The sequence below is a fragment of the Delphinapterus leucas genome, chromosome 2 (assembly GCF_059928025.1).
Source record: "Delphinapterus leucas isolate spDelLeu-1000000601 "Yukka" chromosome 2, BTC_Dleu_Yukka2, whole genome shotgun sequence".
NCBI lineage: Eukaryota > Metazoa > Chordata > Mammalia > Artiodactyla > Monodontidae > Delphinapterus > Delphinapterus leucas.
In genome coordinates, this window is record NC_143130.1 from 134,003,834 (window position 1) to 134,017,869 (window position 14,036).

Consider the following 14,036-nt stretch of genomic DNA (forward strand, 5'->3'; position numbering starts at 1 on the left):
AGTTGGTAGAAATAGAAGAATAACAATAAGGAAAACAGGCAATTCTTGTCTTTATTTTCCAGGTCCACTCTGATCTAGAGGAAGGTTTCTTCCTACTTGTGATTTTTCTATTTTAAGCAGATAGATTTTTTTAAATAATAAGATATCAGAGAAATGTTAACATGTTATTTAAGGCTTTAAATGCTATCTATGCCTTCAAGCAGTATAAAATCTATGGCTCGGTTCTTGGGAATATGATATTTTGAAAGTTGTTTTGCATTATTTTCATGGTTGCCAAGAAATTTTCATATTTTTTATATATGAAGAGAGTTTTATCTGAAAATGTGCTTATCACAAAATACTCTATTTTCAGATATTTAGTCTTGGATATTGCAGATAATCCAGTTGAAAATATAATACGTTTTTTCCCCATGGTAGGTATCAATATTTTAATATCATTTAAAATTTATGATTTGACCTGCTTAATTGTGGTTCTAAAACTTAATGAAACATGATTTTCTCCTATACTACTTTTACTCTGTTATGTTTGAAAATTGTGGGATTATATTTTTTAAAATATTATTTTTAAAACCTTTTTATGATCTCCAAATATTTGAGAAATCACACTTCAAATTTCTTAAATTCAAACTAATATTTAAACTTGTAATAGTTGTATTTGCAGCATTTTGGAGATTTTTGACATACAGTAATTTTTATTCATATAAATAATCAGGAAATTACTTTCAGTATATTTTGTTTCACTGTATGTATGTATGTATGTATTTTATGCTTATGTTACTCCACATGTTTTATTATAACACATTGTCTTTTGCCTTCAGACTAAAGAATTTATTGATGGGAGCTTACAGAGTGGAGGTAAATAATATTCCTTTACTTAGCTTACATTTATTTTTAGGAGATTATTTATGATAGTTAATTTTTTAGTTAGTATTTGTCTTAATTACAACTTTCATATTCTGCATTTATGTATAATAGACTTCCCAAATTTGTATTTTCCTAACTTCTTGTTTCATTTGGATAGGCTTTCTTAAATATCTCTATAGAACTATTTTTCATGTTCTGGGTCAGCTTTAAATCTCTTTAACCTAAAAGTCTACTGTAATCTCCACACAGTTAATATAAATAAATTCAAGGATTTGAAAATTAATAAGTATCCAAGTTGTATGTATAAAATACATAAAATGTTTAAGAAAAGATTTATTGTAGTATGATACATAGTTTCAATATATTTTAGCTGCTGAATCAGGTATCTTTCTATCAGAATAACTATTTCTTGTTTTTCAGGAAAAGTTCTTGTCCATGGGAATGCAGGGATCTCCAGGAGGTATGAAGTTAGAGATAATCTTTCTTTCTCTTGCATTTAATTAATGAGTTGTATTTTCTGTTTTTTTCTAAAAATTTTTTCCCCCTCTTCAGTGCTGCCTTTGTTATTGCATACATTATGGAAACATTTGGAATGAAGTACAGGTAAGAAAGTACTCTGAAACTCAGCCACAATTTAGATTCTCATTAAAATAAAGCTTAATGGAGACGGTTTGGGAGATTTAAGTTAATAATCTCCTGATTTTGTCATCTAGTCATGTTTGATTAGGCAGGCCCTTTTATCCCATGGTTAAGTCTCTTAATCCTTGTAGCTTGTCTACCTTGTATAGATCCACTTAGGCTAATGTTTGTTATTTTATGGAGCTAGTGCTAACTCTTGGTATTTTAACCAAAGATAATTATAGTTGGAATAACCCATGGAAAACTGCTTGCTTACTACTAGGGAATTGGTTAATCTGAGTTTAAAAACTCTTAGACAAAGATGTAATTGCTTCTTTGTTTAAGATTAATTTATTATGTTTTCCTTTAACAGTAGTTGGATGAAAAATTACCTAAGAATTGTTTTAGTGTCTGTTCACAACTCATTGTTTGTCTCATCCAAAATCATCTGTTCCAAGCATATTGCATAGACAAAAGAGAGAGAGAGAGAGAGAGAGAGACAGGCTGATGAACTTTTCACCCTAAAACAAACCAAGAAAACTGGCCAATGTACAGTATTTTCTTTCTTAGTGTGTCTTGTACAAGTTAGAAATCTGTTGTAATCATTGATACCTCCTTCTCTTTCACTCCCCATGTCCGAAACTGATCCTTTACCAAATCCTGTCTGTTTTTTGTCCTAAAATATTCCTTGAATCTGGCTCTTTCTCTTTATCATTATTTAATTTCCCTAATCCAAGCTCTAGTCATGTTTTCTTTGGACTCTTCCAGTAGTCACCTTCTTAGTGGTCTCATGTTTTCTTTCCTTCTCTAGTCTGTTCTGTTCTCCACACCACAGTGAGAATGATTTTCTCAAAAGATAAATCTGATCATATGTTACCTTACCCTAAAAAGCTTTCAAAGGTTTCTGATCCTTAATAATTCTTAACATGGCCAATGAAACTTCACATGACATGCCCCTATCAATCTCTCCATTCTAATGCTGTGTTCCCCATTAACCCTCTCCATTTGAGCTACGTTCACCATTGGATCCACATGTCTCACATACAGTAGACATTCAGATGCTTTAGTGGTTTTTTTTTTGCCAAGTTATCTTTAATTAATTAATTAATTTATTTATTTTTGGCTGCGTTGGGTCTTCTTTGCTGCACGTGGGCTTTCTCTAGTTGGGGCGAGCGGGGGCTACTCTTCGTTGCAGTGCGTGGGCTTCTCATTGCGGTGGCTTCTCTTGTTGCGGAGCACGGACTCTAGGTGCGTGGGCTTCAGTAGTTGTGGCTTGCGGGCTCTAGAGTGCAGGCTCAGTAGTTGTGGTGCATGAACTTAGTTGTTCCACAGCATGTGGGATCTTCCCGGACCAGGGATGGAACCCGTGTCCCCTGCATTGGCAGACAGATTTTTTTTTTTTTTTTTTTTTGCGGTACGCGGGCCTCTCACTGTTGTGGCCTCTCCCGTTGCGGAGCACAGGCTCCGGACGCGCAGACTCAGCGGCCATGGCTCACGGGCCTAGCCGCTCCGCGGCATGTGGGATCTTCCCAGACCGGGACACAAACCCGTGTCCCCTGCATCGGCAGGCGGACTCTCAACCACTGTGCCACCAGGGAAGCCCTACAGGCAGATTCTTAACCACTGTGCCACCAGGGAAGTCCCAAATGCTTTAGTTTATTTGGTATTTTTTATCTAAAAATAATAATGGAAAAGTTTGCTTAAAAGTGTTAATTCTTAAATATTATTTGAATACAAGTGCTTTTATTTAACTGAAAATGATTAATGCCTGGTAGATTTTGTTTTATATATTCTCTTTATTATTTGGTGATGTATCAGTAATAATATTAATAGTGAAAATAACTTCCATTTATTGGGTTTCTGCCATGTGCCAGATACTATTCTAGGCACTTTTATCTCAACAACACATGGAAGTCCCTATACTTCTCATTTATTAACCAGTAATAATATCTGAGCATGAACTGTGTGACAGATGCTGTACACGATGTGTTATACTTATTATCTTCCATCTTTACAGTAGTGCTCCAAGATAGGAATTATTATAATGCCTAATTTACAGTTGAGAAAAATAAAGCTTAGAGAAGCTGAGAAGTGTCCCCTTCTAGGACACACAGCTGGGAAGCAAACGAATTGTGATACGTAGTCTGACCATGCTTTTGGTTTTTCCACTACAATTCACTACTTCTCTGTAGTACAAGCTGTATGATTATGATTTTCTGTTTTAGGTAAATTGTTAGGTAAGTTCATATTTTAGATAAATTCTGGAAAAATTGAGATTAATTCATGAAATAATATTATCGCTTTAGTTTTCTTTTTTTGTTTTCAGAGATGCATTTGCTTACGTTCAAGAAAGAAGATTTTGTATTAATCCTAATGCTGGATTTGTCCATCAGCTTCAGGTAACGTCTCTCTTCTTCCTCTTTAAGGCAGTCAGAAAGTAGGATAATTAAAATCTTATGTTCATGTAATTTAGTTGTAGTATTTACTTTGTAAATACTTAAAAATTGCCATAACCTGATTAATTCGATTCTTTGTTCAAGTTTACATCTGTATTTAAAATTATCAATATTTTCTTAAAAGCTACCGTTAACAAGAAAAAAAGAGTTAAAGGCACATTTTTCAACCTAAAGTAAAATAATTGATGTTAGAAATGTCTTCAATTACTTCTTTATTTTAATCACACAGAGCATAAGAGTTTTGATTCTAAATGTATTATGTATAGCAGCTTTTTCTGTTTTATATGCTTTATCTTTTCCATATTTCACATCTTGATGATGCCTAGAAGATGCACTAAAAAGACAGTAAAGTAAACTTGTGAATTTATCTGATTAATTTATTTGATTTTTTTCCAAGAAGGAAAATCATAGGTTGAAGAATGTGCTCTGGCTGATTCTATCCAGTTATGCAGGAATAAATCTTACATTGAGACATCAAGAGCACTACAAAATGGGTTGTCTCAGTTACCAAACTTTAAATTTTACTTCCTTTTTATTTTTAATTCACTTTTAGTTTTTACTTCATTTAAAAGAGAAAAAAATACAGTTAAAAAAATAAAAATTCAATAATGCCTAAGAAGAATACTTGAAAAGTAAGTCTCCTTAATAGTATATCTTGAAGATCACATATAGCTCTACCTGCATAATATTTTTATGTGTATATGTACATAGATGTATGTATGTATTGCAGTTTTATATGATCAGTTGCTTATACATGGACCTTTAGATTGTTTCCAGCCTTTCATGATTTTAAACAACATTGGAAAGAATATCCTGGTAGGTACATCTTTGTTTACATGTGTGAATGCACCTGTATGATAACTGATCAGAGTAGAATTGCTGGGTCAGAGGGCATTTGAAATTTGATGTTGCCAAATTGCCTCTAAAAAGGCTTCAGGAAACAAGGGGTACCTGTTTACCCATACCTAATCAATACCAATAGTGAAAGTGTTTTATGAAACTTCTTGATCATTGTTATCATGGTGGTAAAAGTGGCAACTCCTTATGATTTGCCTATTTTTCTATCAGGTTGTTGGTCTTTTTCTCATTGGCTTGTAAGGACTCTGTATATTAAGAAAATCTGTCTTTATCAAACTGATTTGAAATGCCATTTTTATTATATACCAAATTCTGATCTATACTTGAGTCTGTTTCTGACCTTGTATTTTGTTCCATTGATCTGCTTATTGCCGCACTTGTATCAAACAATTTTAAATACTATAATATTATGTAAGTAATTTATATAACTTATATCAAGTAATTTAATCAAGATCCCCTCATTAATGTTTTTTCTGGAATTTTCCTGGTATGTTCTTAACACTTATTTTTTGGTGTGAACTTTACTGGAAAGAGTCCTGTAGTTGTTTTTAATAACATTATCTCTACATTCACAGTTCAGAAGGAATTGACACCTTTAAATTTTTCTCAGTATGTTCCTCTCTAAGAGTATGTTCCATTTATTCAAGTCAATTTCTATGTCTTTTAGTGTTTTAAAGTTTTCTTTATATAGAATATATGCATTTCTTATGAAATTTATTCCTATTTTCTTTTATTCCCATTATAAATAAAATGTTTTTTCCTTCAGTATGTTTTCTAATTACTTACTTATATATAGGAAAGCTGTTGATTTTTATTGTTTTCAGTTGGCATTAAACTCTAAACAATTCTGAAAAATTTTCTAATTGTCTTAGATTTTCATCTCCAAATCATAATAATTTTGCAACTTTTCTAATTTTTTTTTCTTTCTCATTGGATGGTCATTGTATCAGAACCATGATAAGTAATAGTGGTATAGTACTTGTACTTTATTCTTGATTTCAATGTCAGTGCTTCTAGTATTGCACTGTGTGTGTGAGTGTGTGTGTGTGTGTGTGTGTGTGTATGTATTCATCTGTGCCTATGTAAAGAGTTTTTACCAGGAATAGATGTTGAGTTTTAGCTTAAAAAAATTTTTTTTAATGGAATGACTGTAGTTTTACTCCTTTAAGCCATTAATATGGTGAGTTGAATTATTGGATCACATTATGCTAGATTTCTTAATTTTGAATCATCATTTTGGTTCACAAATGGATCTCACTTGGTTATGGTACACTATGTTCCATGAATGTGTTGCCAGATTCTATTTGTCAGTATTTTTTTTAAGATTTTGGAATTAGTTGAATAAGTGATATTGGTTTGTAATTTTCTTCTATACTACCCTCTTCTGGTTTGGGTGTTTATCACGTGATTCTCATTTTTAAAATGGAAACTTGCTTTCTCTTTATGTGCTCTAGAACAATGTAAATTAGATTGGAGTTATGGGCTTCTTGGTGTTCTGATATATGGTACTTGTGAAATCATTGGACCTTGATTTTTTAATTTAATTCAGTTATTCATTATTTCATTCATTTGTGTATTTTGAGGGTGGACCAATTCTTGGACAGCTTTTCTTCATTTGGTAGGTTAAGTCTGATTTTCATATACTCCTCAGGTCACTTTGGATGGTTTCATAATCTCCTATATAATCATTCATTTCATAGGATTTGAGATAAAATTGAGGAAAATATTTTTCCATTCTTTTTTCAATTTTGTGTATCTGTGCTTTCTTTTTTCCTTGATCTGGTTAGTTTATATAACTTCTTTGTATTTGAATTTCTCCTTGCTTTCTGCTTTCCTTAGGTTTTTGTTGTTCGTGCTGCTGCTGCTGTTATTCCTTAGTGAATTTCCTGAGTTGAAAGCTTAGTTTTTCATTCTTTCAAGAATTCAAGACTATGAATTATCTTCTTAGAATTGCTTTAGCCATATTCTACATATCGTACATAGATTCTGCTATGCAATATTTTTATTATTGTTTTAGCTTGATATTCTGTGATTTCACTTTTGATTTTATTTTTTACTTAACATTTGTTTGAGAGGTTTTTTTTAAAAAAAAACTATATAGGTGACAAGGTTTATTTTCTATTTTTGTTCATTTCTAATACTATTTACTTCTTGAATTTTTTAATGTTTTCTTCATGGCCTAATATACAGTTGTTATTACGACTGTCTCCTGGGCACTTGAAAAGAAGATGTATTCTCTGTTTTCAGGGCATAAAGCTCAATATACAGTCGTCCCTCAGTATCGTGGGAGATTGGTTTCAGGACACCCACCCCCCACCCCCACTGCCCCGTGAATTCCAAATCTTATATAAAATGGCACAGTACAGTCAGTCCTCTGTATCTGTGGGTTCTGCATCCGTGCATAGAGGGCTGATAGTATTTGTTTGATTCGTCTGTCTTGGGCTGAGAGGTGAATTGAAACTCCTTTACTTTATTATATTTCTGTTTATTTTTTCTTTAGTTCTTCTAGTGTCTTTGCCAATTTTGGTACTGTGTTATTTGGTAGATAAAATTCAAGTTAGATCTTCATTGTAGTTATATATTCATTATTCCTCCATTCAATTATTTTACTTTGAAATTAACCTTGTGTAATATTGTTTGCATTTGCCTTGTGAGTTTCTGCATTACTTTTCTTTCCACCTTTCTAAATCACTTTGTTTTAGATGCATTTCCTATATATGGTCTATGGCTGGATTTTGCTATTTGATTTGTTATCAGTATTTTTCTTTAATAGGTGAATTTATCCCACTTTCTTGCACTAAAAATGATATATACTTTTGTCTGTCATTTTATTTCATGTCACGCTTTCTCTTTTAAATGCATCTTTTTAAAACTTTTCACTATAGTTTATGAATTTTTTGTATGTTTGTATTCTTTTGATAATTTTTAAGTTTATTGTTTTTAGTTCTAATGGGCACAATTGTAACTGTATAGTATATACATATGTTTCTTGAGTTATCACTTTTAAATAACTATCAGTTGATTTCCACTATAAAAGATAAAAATTTATATACCTCTACTTCTTTCCTCCTTCCCCTCCACTACCTGTTTTGTTATTAGTCATAGTTCTTCTAGGAGTTACCTCTTATACCTTTAAAAATATTTAAATATTATACCTCTTGTTACTTAGCAATATAAGATCATCTACTTAAACTACCTCCTGTTATATGTCCTGCCACCTCCTTTTTTTAAAAAAAAGATTATACTTTTTCTACATTGTTACAGATTATAATATTTATATTCTATCCTATAACCACATTTTCTAGTTGTTCATCCTTAGTTCTACATTTAAATAGGATTCTACCTTCTTTATTCAACTACTGGAGTTTGTCTTTGAGCATTATTTTCAAGAAGAGTTCTTGGAAACTATATTCCCTAAGTCCTGGCATTTTGGAAAACATTTTTCTGTTGCTCTTATGTTTGAATGACAATTGGCTAGATAAAAATTTTTTGTTTAATACTTTTTCCCTTATGGGTTTGTACACAGACCTGACATTGAATATTGCTCCAGAGAAGGCTGAGGGGAGCCTAATTTAAAATTTTTCCCCCTTAAAAGACTTGATTGGGAGGAGGAGGTGGTGTCTGGATGAACATAGGATGCTTTGTCAAGGTATATCTTGTTGATTGTTCTATATTAACTTCTCAGTCTTAGTATGCCCTTAGCATTTACAGATTCACACCTTCCCTTATTTCAGAAAGCTTTCTTCTACTATGTATTTGGCTTCTGTTTTTGTTGTTCTGTTTCATTTGCCTGGTTTTTTCTCCCAGAGACATATTTTATGTTGGTTCCCTTTTTCTTCCATATCTTCCATTTTCTCTGTAATTATTTTCAACTTTGTTCTTTTCTCTTGGCTTGATTTTTCTCAAGCTTTTCCTCCCTTTCCCATATGTCATTGTTTCATCAGATGTTTATTTGGCATTGTTCTAGGCAATGGCAGTAAAGCAGAGAAAAAAATAGAAATCTCTGACCTCATGAAACCTATTCTAATGAGAGAATTAAACAGTAAACAAAGTAAAATGAAGAAGGTCAGATAGTAATGGGTCACAGAGAAAAATAAGGGAGGAAGAAATAAGGCCATATAAGGAGATGCGACATGAATTGCATTTTTAAACGGTGATCAGAAAAGGCCTTATTGCAAAAATGATATTTGAGCAGAGACCTGGAGAAATTAGGAGAACAAGCTGTGCTGATATTGGGGGGAAGGCATTCTAGGTAGCAGGAATATACGAGCAAGTGCCTTGAAATGGGAGTAAGCATAGTATTTTCGAGAAGTGCAAGAAGGTCAGTGTGGCTGCAACAGAGTAAGCAAATAATGGTAGGAGATTAAAGCTGGGAGGTAAGGGGCCACATGACAGGTGTTTGTAGGCCATTATAAGTAAGGCCTTTGGCTTTTATTTTAAGTGAAGGAACAACTTCAGATTGCCTGCTGCTGTGTTGAATATAGTATACTGTGTATATACTGTAGGGGTTTGTTGGGGTTTGGGCAGAAGCAGGTGCTTGAGTTAAGAGGCTGTTGCAGTGATGGAGTCAAGAGAGTGTTGGTTTGAATCAAAGTGGTTGCAGGGGGAAAGGTGAGAAGAGATCAGATGCTGGATTTATTTGACAGTAGAGCTGACGGAATTTGCTGATGGATTGGATGTGAAGAGAGATTGGGATGAATTTAAGCCTTGTAGCCTGAACACTGGAAGAGGAACTGCTACTTGCTTGTATGGGAGAAACTGCATGAAATTTGAAGGGATTAAAATCAAGAGTCGGTTTTGGTCATGTTAAGGTTGAGAGAGCTATTAGATAGTGGGCAGGTATACATATAAGCCTGGATTTCATGAGAAAGAACTGTATTTCTAGGGGTTATCAATATATAGATGCTATTGAAAGCTTTGAAACTGGATGAGATCACTAGAGAAATGAGTGTGGATAGAGAAGGATTTCAAAAACAGAACCTTAATGTATTCCCAGCATGTAGAGATTGTGGAGATGGGGAATCGGCAGAGGAGGCTGAAAAGAGTGGCCAGTGAATTAGGAAGAAAATCAGGATGGTCTGGTGTTTGGGAAGTCAAGTCAAGAAGGTGCTAGAAGAGTGGGGAATGACCCTCTGTTTCAAAGGTTGATAACAGGTTAAATAAGATAAGGGCTGAGAATTGACATTAGGTTAGGAACATAATTGCTCAGAGTTGAAAGGAAAATGGGAAGAGAGGAATGTGAACAGCAAGAATAGATAATTCCAGGAATTAGGCTTAGAAGGGGAAAACAGAAAGGAAACAGTAGTTGGAGGGGAAACTAGGATTAAGAGGGGCATTCTGTTTGTTTTCTGAAATGGTAGGAAATGGCATAGTCATCTCTTTTATTGTCCTATTTCTTCCATGAATCCTTTTATCTCTTCTTTGAACTCATTTCAGAAATGCCGTATTCTCATTGATTTCATGGAGAATTGTAATTTTGACCTGCTCCATGGTGTAGTTTTCATGCAGTGTTCTTTATATATAGACTTTTGGTTATAATGTTGCTTTTCTTTCCCTTGCAAACATCTTTACATAAGACATACATTGGTTCCTTTTTGATATTGGTCATCTTTGAACTGGAGACATTCTTCTTAGATAAGCTATTTGCCCAACAATAAGGTTGTGGGAAAGGGACCAGGGGAGTGGTGGGGAAAGGTAGGCAGTTTAAATTTTCCCAATTGTCTTGGAAGACTTTCTCACCAACACTTTTCTCCAGTGGTATGACTCTACTTAGTGAGTGGGAAAAAAAGAGCACCTTTTGTCACAGGTTCTTCTTGTTTAGATTGATAAATAGTGCATGCACATTAGAATCACCTGTGGAATGTTACCCATACCAGTTAAATGAGAATCTCTGGGGGGAGAGGAGAGGAGTTGACTATATACCTACAGGTTTTAAGGCTCCTCAGGTGATTCTCAGGTATAGCCAGGTTTGAGAATCAATAGTTTAGCCTTTACTTTAAGCTGACCAAGATCAGCAGATGCTTGGCAACATGCAACCCAGTTTCTCCTCCACGTCGCTTGCGTCTTGCAGAAATGCCAGGTGTGGGTGTTCATATTTTCCTTAATATGCCCTTCCTCCTCCCACAGCCCATGCACACTTCCTGGCTGTATCATACTAGGCAAGGGCTTGTTAGTTTGTCAGCTGTACCCACTCTGTCTGATATCCGCAGTCAGGCGTCTTTTGTGCATAGCTTAGTCTGGTTCCATTTTTTTTTAATGTTATTGTGAAATATAATACACATATATAAAAATGCATAAAGTGCGAATAAACATCCATGTAACTGCCATCCAGGTAAAGAAATTGAACATTTGCCAGAATCCCAAAAGCCCTCTTGAGGCCTCTTTCTAATCATAATTCTCTTTCTGCCATCATAAAGGTAGCCAGTATCCTGACTTATTTGATAATTAATTCCTTACTTTTCTCTTCATTCTTCTCATATTCAGGGTTATGGATGTTTCCTAGCTTCTTCGAATAAGGAGTTCTCTATTTCTTGTTTTCAGAAAGGGAAGAGGGATAGGAATGCCTTTATTACTCCATCTTTAACTGGAAGTAGAGGACTATTGATTTTAAGGAATTAGAACCAAATATATACTTGAATCAATTAAATGCCATATATTAATCTGATTTTTAAAAATATTTTATTTCTTTTTATTCTTATAATCATTCTATGAGATTGCCAGTTTGGGTTTTGGGGGTATGTATGTGTTTTAACAGATGAAGTCAGAGATCATATAGCTTATGCCTGGTGGCAGAGAATACATACTGACTGGCAGTTCAATGTACAGTGCCTTAGTGCAAGCTATTTGCTTGACTTGATTTATAGTCTCATCAATAAACGTGAAATTATAGGAATTTTAAGCCTTTCTCTTACAGCAATATGGCACCAGAGTTTTCAGTATAAACTAAGAATACCAATAATGTATGTATTAAACACTTTAAAATTTTTGTTTTGTTTTGGGTATCTAAGAATTTAAATGTATATTCAAGTTAATTAAAATCTTTTCTAGGAATATGAAGCCATCTACCTAGCGAAATTAACAATACAGATGATGTCGCCACTTCAGATAGAAAGGTCGTTATCTGTTCATTCTGGCACCACAGGTAAGGATTTTTTCATTTTGGAGAAATTTGGGAAGAAAGATGATGGTAGTGAAGAATAGAAGAGAAGAAGCATCTTTTGCTCATTAGCAAGTTACACTGAACAATTTAAATTGTTTAGAAAATTTTTGGATGGACTATTGAATTAAAATAAGATAATTTCAAATTTTAAATTTATAATTAAATATGTATTATATTGAGCTTCTGTGTGTACACTACTAGTTAATTAGAACGTGTTGGTTGGAAGATCAGATTTCTACTTTGTTGAGTTTTAAATCTTTAAGCAGTATAACTGTGTTGCAAAGATTAAAATAATAAGAGGGGTCTGGAGATGAGGCCCTAAATACATTTAGGTGATCTTATTAAAAATGAAAGGTGGTTAGTAAGTAAAAGCAGGGTGACTAAATGTAAGCTACCTCAGTTTTTCTCTTGCCGTAAGTATTTGAATCCTTTCTCCTTTCCCTATTGCAGTGTCCCCTCCCCCATTTTAAAAGTTAGTGATCCAGGCATGCTCTCAGAATCCTAACTTTTGCCATCCTCTCCAAGACCTTGGTACCCTTTTTTGTCTCCTTTCTTTTTATTAGAGCATTCGTGGAATTTTTTAATGGTTTTTCTCTCCCAGAGTTCCTTTCAGTCTTATTTGAACCTACAACCTTGTAAGTTAGGAGAAACAGGTTACATACCTGGTTAGTGTTGGACCTGGAAATTTAACACTGGCTGCTCCACAAGTCCAGCACTATATTGCACTTCCTTAGTGATAATACTATATACCCATCCTTCAGGCTCAACTTCCCAGTTGTCATTGACTCTTTGCAACTTCTATCTAATCATTTTCCAAAATGGGATGGTCTGTTTCCTCAGTACCTAGAATTCCCTCCCTTTTTTATAGTACCCTTAATTTCAGTCAAGTTCAGGTCCATATTGGCCTCCTATTCCAACTCTTGTTATTTAGTCTGTTCTGTACATTGTGGCCAGACTTATTTTCATGAAAGATAGTTCTAATAGTGATATTCTTCCTGTATAAAAGTCTTCATTGGCATAATTTTTTTTCATATTTATTTGGTTGCCCCAGGTTGTAGTTGCAGCAGGTGGGCTCCTTAGTTGCGGCTCGCGGGCTCCTTAGTTGTGGCGTGCGAGCTCTTAGTTACGGCATGCATGTGGGATCTAGTTCCCTGACCAGGGATCGAACCCGGGCCCCCTGCATTGGGAGTGCGGAGTCTTAACCACTGGACCACCAGGGAAGTCCCCACTGGCATAATTTCTACTGAAGAAAACACATCATAGGTAGTAATTAAAGGCCCTTTTGATCTTTATTTGTATCTCTCACTGTACCTCTATATATGTACTCCAGAAAATGGGACTACTAATGGTTTCCTGTGCGTGTCTTCTGTTCTCCACCTAGAAAGCATCACCTTCAGTCTCTCTCCATAAAAACTTGGTTCAGATGTCATCACCTCAAGAAAACATGATGATCAACTTACTGTTCCTCTAATCTCTAGTTATTCAAAACTGCCATAGAGCTTTATCTGTACCTCCTCACTTTCTGCCTTGTATTAGTTACCTATGTCTCTTACCTCCCTTCGTAGAATGCAGGTGCAGCACTGCATCTGAAACTGTTAAAACCACTGTATTTAGACTTATGGCTAGCATATTTTCTTCTCTATTCTATCAATACTATATTTCTATCCTTAATTTTAATCTTACAGTGAAACATTAGTTTTCTGTTGGAATCCACCCTCTGTATTAACATTATTACCATGATTTAGCACAACCTTTAGGGCATAAGTTTAAGGTCATGCGATTGTTAGGCAGATAACACAGCAAACCCTCTACCAGTTCAGTTGTTCCCTAAAGTTTTCCTCCATTGAGACTCAAATTTCTTGATTATAACTGTTGGGCATATGGGGATAGCTCTGATTCTGTGTGGGAACTTTCTGTACTAGCAGACTCTGATGTGAAGAGTAGATAAAAGAAAATCTCTTATCTGCTACATGCTTCCTTTCTCCCAACTCTAGACTTGTTGGTAATAAAATCATAGTTTCAGTGGAAAAAATATTTTTGGCAGCATCTGTGGAAGCAAAAGGATAATTACATCTACAAAA

The 14,036-nt window shown here is 34.3% G+C and overlaps 1 protein-coding gene across 6 annotated transcripts in view; it reads left to right on the top strand.

Moving 5' to 3' along the window:
- The window catches only part of STYX (serine/threonine/tyrosine interacting protein), a 42,260-nt gene that overhangs the window by 13,567 nt on the left and 14,657 nt on the right, over nucleotides 1-14,036 (top strand). For 5 of the 6 annotated variants that reach the window (XR_016392175.1, XR_002644121.3, XR_002644120.3 and 2 more), the window contains 6 exons: nucleotides 353-413; nucleotides 819-855; nucleotides 1,285-1,324; nucleotides 1,417-1,467; nucleotides 3,809-3,881; nucleotides 11,844-11,937. Coding sequence is in view for 3 of the 6 variants with exons in the window: in XM_089907716.1 (XP_089763842.1) it covers nucleotides 353-413; nucleotides 819-855; nucleotides 1,285-1,324; nucleotides 1,417-1,467; nucleotides 3,809-3,881; nucleotides 11,844-11,937 (356 nt within the window). In the remaining 3 variants the exon portion in view is untranslated. The remainder of the gene's footprint in view (nucleotides 1-352; nucleotides 414-818; nucleotides 856-1,284; nucleotides 1,325-1,416; nucleotides 1,468-3,808; nucleotides 3,882-11,843; nucleotides 11,938-14,036) is intronic. The other variant, XM_022570551.3, reaches the window with a different exon arrangement.